The following is an 8251-nucleotide window of genomic DNA, read 5'->3' on the forward strand; positions in this document are numbered from 1 at the left end:
TTTTTTACATTTATTTGTTTCCTCAGTGTTTGCTAAACCTTCTGTAATTTAATAGTTGATAAATAATACAGCATGTGGCGTATGCCATGCCTCGTCTTTGCCTCGTTTATGTTAATAAACGTTATATAAGATAGTTTTTCATTGTAGCCTACTGTTTTATTGTTGTTGTGATTTTAATTAAGAATAACAATGAATCCATCTTTCAAACATTTGTTTTAGTCTTAAAAAGTGAAAGGTGTATAGATGTAGTTTTTTATATCGACTATGCATTCGTTTGTTTTTTGTCTTCGACTATGCGTTCGTTTTTTCAAATTGGTATGATTCGCTGGGCCGCGAAGAAATATAGAGCTGAGTATCATCAGCATAACAGTGAAAGCTAACACCGTGTTTCCTGATGATTTCTCCCAGGGGTAACATGTAAAGCGTGAAAAGTAACGGCCCTAGTACTGAGCCTTGAGGTACTCCATACTGCACTTGTGATCGATATGATACCTCTTCATTCACTGCTACGAATTGATGAATTGGTGGTCAGATAAGTATGATTTGAACCATGCCATCATAAAATGGAACATGTGACTGATTTAAAATCAAAGTCAAATCACAAGTGCAGAAGTTCAACACTGTAATGCAAATGAATTATTGTGAATGAGATGATTATGTCTCGTACCTGAGGCCGGATCTGCGCCGCTTTCTTGGGGTCGACCATGCGCACGTGTTCGAAGTGTTTGAGCGTGTGCTGTCGGTCCTTCTGCTCGGCGCGGACGTACTTCTTCAGCAGACTGAACACGTGCTGCGGCTAAAGAGAGACGAGATGAAGATCAGAGATCTGAGATCAGCACAGTGCATGATGGGAAGCTTCTCTGTGTGTGTCATGATTGTGACCTGAAAGTTGAATAAATAAGCTTTCCACTGATGTATGGTTTGTTAGGACAGGACAATATTTGGCTGAGATACAACTATTAGAAATCTTTGCATTGGTTTTTGCACTGGATGGAAACGGTGCTTTATTCGGAAATGTTTTATGCAATATTCCAATTTTGCGCAAAAGTTTAATTCGTAACTTTGGATGGAAACTTAGCTGCTGAAGACTGGAGTAATGATGCTGAAAATTCAGCTTTGATCACAGACATAAATTACAGTTTACAATGTACTCACACAGAAAATAGTTATTTTAAATTGCAATAATATTTTAAAATTTTTACTGTATTTTTGATCAAATAAACGCAGCCTTGCTCAGCAGAAGAGACTGCTTTCAAAAATTCTACCGGCTCCAAACTTTGGCATGCTAGTGAGATCCTCATGTTTTTCAGTATCTAGACTGTAGTTAATACGGAGCAGGGCTCTAGACTGTGACCTAAATGTGCGAGTTACAATTTGACATGGTCGTATTATTGAAGAGAGCTGTTTAACTCACGCTATGGAGGCTTTCTTTTATTTTTTACATTTATTTGTTTCCTCAGTGTTTGCTAAACCTTCTGTAATTTAATAGTTGATAAATAATACAGCATGTGGCGTATGCCATGCCTCGTCTTTGCCTCGTTTATGTTAATAAACGTTATATAAGATAGTTTTTCATTGTAGCCTACTGTTTTATTGTTGTTGTGATTTTAATTAAGAATAACAATGAATCCATCTTTCAAACATTTGTTTTAGTCTTAAAAAGTGAAAGGTGTATAGATGTAGTTTTTTATATCGACTATGCATTCGTTTGTTTTTTGTCTTCGACTATGCGTTCGTTTTTTCAAATTGGTATGATTCGCTGGGCCGCGAAGAAATATAGAGCTGAGTATCATCAGCATAACAGTGAAAGCTAACACCGTGTTTCCTGATGATTTCTCCCAGGGGTAACATGTAAAGCGTGAAAAGTAACGGCCCTAGTACTGAGCCTTGAGGTACTCCATACTGCACTTGTGATCGATATGATACCTCTTCATTCACTGCTACGAATTGATGAATTGGTGGTCAGATAAGTATGATTTGAACCATGCTAATGCACTTCCATTAATGGCAACAAAGTATTCTAGTCTATTCAGAAGAATGTTGTGGTCAATAGTGTCGAACGCAGAGCTAAGATCAAGTAGCACTAATAGAGAGTAGCAAAAAGTTCCCCCAAATCAAGTGCTGGTGCGACCAACTGAGAAAGTTAATCACAAAAGAGCGACCTATGTAAAGAATGAGTCTTTATGTGTGTGTTGAAGTGTGTACCCGGGGTGGATCGGCCTGCAGGGCAGACAGATAGCTCTCCAGAGCGAGGCGTCGGCGGTCGTTTAGCAGCGCCTCCACCCGCGCCATGTGCGTCTCCACCAGCTGCTGTCGCTCGCTAGCTGCCTCCTGCTCCAGAGCCTCCACCTTCTCCTGGAAATGCTGTGGGAGAAACGCAGGAGAAGTCAAGCAAAGCCTCGAGGAAAAGTAAGATCGAGGGGAAATTTCCATGACACAAACTGACCTGGATCACGGCCTTCTTGTCGTTGCGTGGTAAACTCTTTGCCTGTCTCTCGGCCTCTTCCCATTCCCTCATCACCTACAAAAATCAACAATGGTCCTTCATCAACGATTAAACAAAAGCATTTGGCTCCCAAACTCTGGAATAGCCTTCCTGATAACGTTCGGGGTTCAGACACACTCTCTCGGTTTAAATCTAGATTAAAGACACATCTCTTTGGCCAAGCATTCAGATAATGCATCTCATAATCTTGCACTGCAGTTATATCTGATCAAATGCGCATTATTATTCTTTAGCTTGGGTTAAATAAATAAAATTTGCCTGGCTACGCTAATTATGTCTCTATGTGTTTCTCTGTTTCTGCTGGGATTGGCATCCCGTGGTAACTAGGATTTACACAAGCTTCAGTCTGGATCCAGAACACCTGAGAAGAGATGATGCCAACCCTGAAACAACATACACAACTACCACATGTTGCTATAAGTTTGATTGCATCATATAATAATTGCTGTTAATAGTGTTCATCGTCTGTTTGATTACGTCTTTAATCGATTTCTGCCATATGTACTGTACATTAACTGACAGTCACCACTGATAAGCTACCACTAAATATTGTAGAAACAATGATTTGTATCGTGAAAAGCGCTGTACAAATAAACTTGAATTGAATTAAACATCATATTTCTGTACAAACATCTCAAACACACATTATACGATTTTTTAATGTTACTAAAACAAGTCTCTCTGCTCAACAAGGCTGCATTTATTTGATCAAAAATACAGTAAAAATTGTGAAATATGAATTATTACAATTTAAAACAGCTGTTTTCTATGCGAGTATCTGTTAAACTGTAATGTATTTCTGTGATGCGCAGCTGTATTTTCAGCATCATTACTCCAGTCTTCAGCGTCACATGATCTTCAGAAATCAGTATATTAGGGTTATTTTAGTTTTAGTTTTTAATTATATATATTTTTATATATTTATATATTTTTTTAAGTTATTAATATATATATATATATATATATATATATACATATAAATTAAAGTTTTAGTAATTTTGCTGTAATCGTTGTTTTTTTAATTGTTTACTTAATTTTATATTTATTGTTCTTTTAATTTTTGTATCACTGAGATACAGATTTATAGATACAGATGTTATAGATTTTGTTAATATTTTGAATTTGATTCTGCTTACATGTTTACTTTATTTAAAGTTTTAGCAATTTTATTGCATATTTTTTTGACATTTTTATTAGTTGTTGTTTGTAAATACATCTGTGTAGTTTTACACAAATCTAATTTTTAGCTTTAGGCATTTTAGTACACACATAAATACATAAATTCTTTCTTGGCTACTAATTTAAATTCAGAATAAATAATTCTAAATTTGTAAGTAATTAATAAATAATGTATATAAAAATATAATTATTAATTTTAATTTCAGTTTTAATTATTTTAATACCTAAAACTAAAATAAACTAAATGAAAAATTAAAGTGAGTTTTTTTTTTACTTTAAACTAAAATTAAAATGAGTTTTTTGTATATTTTACTTCAGTTAATGTTTACGTTTCGGCAAAACGTCATAAGGGTCAATTTTTCGAAATTGAGATGTATACATCATCTGAAAGCTGAATGAATAATCTTTCCATTGATGTATGGTTTGTTAGGATCGGACAATATTTGAAAATCTGGAATCTGAGGGTGCAAAAAAATCTAAATATTGAGAAAATCATCTTTAAAGTTGTTCAAATGAAGTTCTTAGCAATGCATATTACTAATCAAACATTAAGTTTTGATATATTTACGGTAGGACATTTACTAAATATCTTCATGGAACATGATCTTTACTTAATATCCTAATGATTTTTGGCATAAAAGAGAAATGTATAATTGTGACCCATACAATGTATTGTTGGCTATTGCTACAAATATCCCCCAGCGACTTAACACTGCTTTTGTGCTCCAGGGACACATTTTATTTTTCAGGATTCACAGATGAATAGAAAGTTCAAAAGAAAACAAACATACTGTAACATTAACACATCCTTGATGAACAGCAGCATGAATTTCTATGAATGAATCCTGCACCTGAGACATGCGCTCGCGGTGTTTGGCCTCCAGACTCTCTTTGGCCTTCAGAAAGTGTGTGTGCTCGTTCTCGTCGGCTGGCGTCTCCAGATATCGGTCCACAGCGTCTGGAGGACTGGAGGAGGGAGTCGGCACTGCGGATCGGAGAAGAGCTTTTATTACAGCACATGAGGAGAGCAGATGATTCAACAGAGCTACAAGAGATTGTTATAAAGCGGTTAGAAGAGGCCAAAGGCTTCCAGCTGACCAGTTTATTCATGTCTAATCTGTAATGAAGCGATGAGAAAATATAACACTGGCATCTTGTCACTGCCAGGAACATTTTGTGCCAAATGTTTGTTTTGAGTTCCAGCAGCATGAGGATGTACACGATAATCTCCAGATGACGTCTGTTTAGTTCAACCAGTGCTATTTTAGCAACACTGAGATACTATTATTATAGCTTTTATTATTATATTTTGTAAATGTCCTACCATAAATATATCAAAACTTAATGTTTGATTAGTAATATGCATTGCTAAGAACTTCATTTGAACAACTTTAAAGATGATTTTCTCAATATTTAGATTTTTTTGCACCCTCAGATTCCAGATTTTCAAATAGTTGTAATGAATAAAAGCGATTTATCCTAAATCTTAAATTGTAAATGATTCATATCTTAAACCAGTTAACAGAAACCAGCTGTAATGACCCTGAAATGCTTGGCAAGAACAGTTTTCAAACGCTTGCTGATGCAGAACGTTATCAAAGGACCCGATTGAAACCGCTTAACATTAATTAAAGTCTAAATAGCAGCTGGAAGGAACGTTTGACCGATAAAGTCATGAAGAGAGAAACACGGAAGATCATTAATATAAAAGATCAGCAGCAGCATGGCATTAATGATTTTATGCATGCAAATGAGACACACACACACACACACACACACGGAATCGGAGTTACATTGAGGAGAAAGATGCGAGTGAATCAGCAGAGAAAGAGTGAAACGCTGGTGAGAAACCGACACACGCCAGATCAGATCAGATCAGACTGAAGGAGAACAATCCATTCAATGACCTTCAAACCCCGTGACTTTATTCCTTCAGAGGAACACAAAAGGAGACGTTTAGCAGGATGTTCACGCTGCTCCTTATAAGATCCAACATTAACAAATAAGCACCATAAATGTATCATAAACCTTGTGAAAAAGAAGCACGCTTCGATGTACTTTTACATAAATAATACACTTCAGTTTGAACTGAATGCGATGTCTTCAGACATCTTTAAATTGCAGTTAAATGCAAATTTATCCTTTTTATTAAATTCAATACTGTAGCTGAACTTTAAAGCACTTATTGTACACAGGACTCAAGTACACTTTCATAATTACGTCTATTGTTTGAAATATGGTAAACGTATATATCATGTATTCATTCAAATATATTTGCAATTACACATTTCTAATGATGAAGTTGCAGTTTAGTGCATTTAAAATATTAATTTTAAATGTAATATCAAATAACACATGACAGCTAAAACGATAGTCAAGTACTTTGTGCGTATGTATGTTAAAATAAGTGCATTACAAAAGATAAAATTCAGATTTTGCTTCTAAAATTGCGAGTTTATATCTCACAACTATTACTTTTTTTAGTCTTTTTTTATTCTGTGTCGGAAATAAGTCATGAAAGTGTCTCTCTGTAAGTACACTTAAGTGGTCTTTTATTTCATTAATATATGTGACCCCGGAGCACAAAACCAGTCTTAAGTATCAATTTCTCGAAATTGAGATTTATGCATCATCTGAAAGCTGAATAAATAATCTTTCCATTGATGTGTGGTTTGTTAGGATCGGACAATATTTGAAAATCTTAACACTGCTTTTGTGCTGCAGGGACACAGATTATCTTAAAAACAGATTTGAAGTACACTACAAGTGCACATTTAATTTGATTCATCACACTGTTTTTTCACAGGAGAAGTATCATAATATTAGAAGATCCAAGACATAGTGCTGGCCTCATATGAACAGAAAATCCTGCTAAGCGCTGTCTTGTGTGTTTCGCTGAAGAACGTGGCTCAGGCAGTGCATTATGGGTCTGGCGGTCATGAGGAGCGAGTGAGTGAAGGTTCATTGGTGTTAGTGGCTCACGCTGTCAGTTGTTCGGTTGGTGACTTACAGACGCTGCTGCAGACGGACAGACAGTACTCCTCCGACTCAAAGTTATTGCGGTTTCCTCCGCAGCCGCCGTAGATGAAGGGAGCGCAGCGGCCCTCCTCACGCACAAAATACCAGCGGGCCAACATGGCCCTGCAGGGGCCCGTCTCTGCGCTCGCAAAACACACCTCTGACGACACACACACACACGTGAAGTAGGGGTGTGCGATATATATCGTCTGCGATAATATCGTAATAAAGCAGTAATCCCCGTGAAGCAGAGGTTTACAGTGAATGTATAACAGCTAAGGGGCATTGTTAGGTAAATTCACTGTAAACCACGGCTTCACGGGGGTTATAGCTTTTATAAAACGGTTATTCCATATACGTAGTAAGGTTTCACAAAATAAAGCAGAGCAAATAAAGTGTAATGATATTAATAAACACAGTATTCTTCCACCAAACAATGTAGCTCCTCAGAAACAGTTGTGGTTGCTACAAAGTGGTTGCCGAGCAACACACAAACGTAAACAAAGGTGTGTGTTACTTTGTAGCGTCATTTACAACAGCTTCGAACGCGGCTCAGCCAATCAGAATCAAGCACCGGAACTATCCGTAAGAATATCAAAAAATGTAGGATTCAGCTGTCCACGGTAGTCCTTAAGATACCAGCACAATAACACACTAATCTAATTATCGTTATTGATAAAATACCAGAAAATATTGAGATTTTTTGTCAATATCGCACACCCCTAACGTGAAGAGCTGCGTCTGATGATGATGATGATGAGCGAATGCTCAACGTGATTGGCTGACGCTCACCTCGCACCACCTCCTCCACCGACTCCGTCGTGGTGGTGGTCGTCATGGCGACGCTGATGCTCTGGCGCTGCTCCTCATCCTCATCCTCATCCTCGTCTCCGTCTCCATCCTGGTCGTTGTCCAGAAGCTCCTCTTCCTCGTCCAGATCCTCGTCATCCTCCACCACGGCCGGTTCGGATCCTGCGTCTCGCGTCATGCTGGAGGAAAACAAACCAGAGCATCTGCATAACCCTTCGTCATAACACGCCAACCATCCACTAATCAGGGATCAAATCAAGTGTCATTTTAAGGGGTTTATGATCAAAGTGCACAAAACCTGACTCTAAACTCAAATCCAATCCGAATCACACACAAATGGATCACAGTTCACAGCGTACGATCATAAATGCCAATAAAATTGTACATTTAGCTTCGTTTCATTCTAGTTCATCTAGATATTAAAATAAAAGCATATAATAATACTATTGTATGAAAGGTATTATTATTATTATTAAATAATTTTTATAAAACGGAGAGTTCCGGTGCTTGGCTCTGATTGGCTGAGCCGCGTTCGAAGCTGTTGTAAATGACGCTACAAAGTAACACACACCTTTGTTTACGTTTGTGTGTTGCTCGGCAACCACTTTGTAGCAACCACAACTGTTTCTGAGGAGCTACATTGTTTGGTGGAAGAATACTGTGTTTATTAATATCATTACACTTTATTTGCTCCGTTTTATTTTGTGAAACCTTACTACGTATATGAAATAACCGTTT

General features: G+C 37.1%; 1 protein-coding gene across 2 annotated transcripts in view; it reads right to left on the bottom strand.

The window, feature by feature from the left end:
- The window catches only part of LOC107593741 (amyloid beta A4 protein-like), a 32244-nt gene that overhangs the window by 8851 nt on the left and 15142 nt on the right, over window positions 1-8251 (bottom strand). The window contains exons 6-11 of one of the 2 annotated variants that reach the window (XM_016283598.1): window positions 7496-7692; window positions 6696-6863; window positions 4537-4670; window positions 2447-2521; window positions 2206-2364; window positions 668-796 (exon numbers count right to left, since the gene is read on the bottom strand). In XM_016283598.1, the coding sequence (XP_016139084.1) occupies window positions 668-796; window positions 2206-2364; window positions 2447-2521; window positions 4537-4670; window positions 6696-6863; window positions 7496-7692 (862 nt within the window). The remainder of the gene's footprint in view (window positions 1-667; window positions 797-2205; window positions 2365-2446; window positions 2522-4536; window positions 4671-6695; window positions 6864-7495; window positions 7693-8251) is intronic. The other variant, XM_016283599.1, reaches the window with a different exon arrangement.

This window comes from Sinocyclocheilus grahami, unplaced genomic scaffold (genome assembly GCF_001515645.1).
Source record: "Sinocyclocheilus grahami isolate Dianchi unplaced genomic scaffold, SAMN03320097.WGS_v1.1 scaffold176.1, whole genome shotgun sequence".
In the NCBI taxonomy this organism is placed as follows: domain Eukaryota; kingdom Metazoa; phylum Chordata; class Actinopteri; order Cypriniformes; family Cyprinidae; genus Sinocyclocheilus; species Sinocyclocheilus grahami.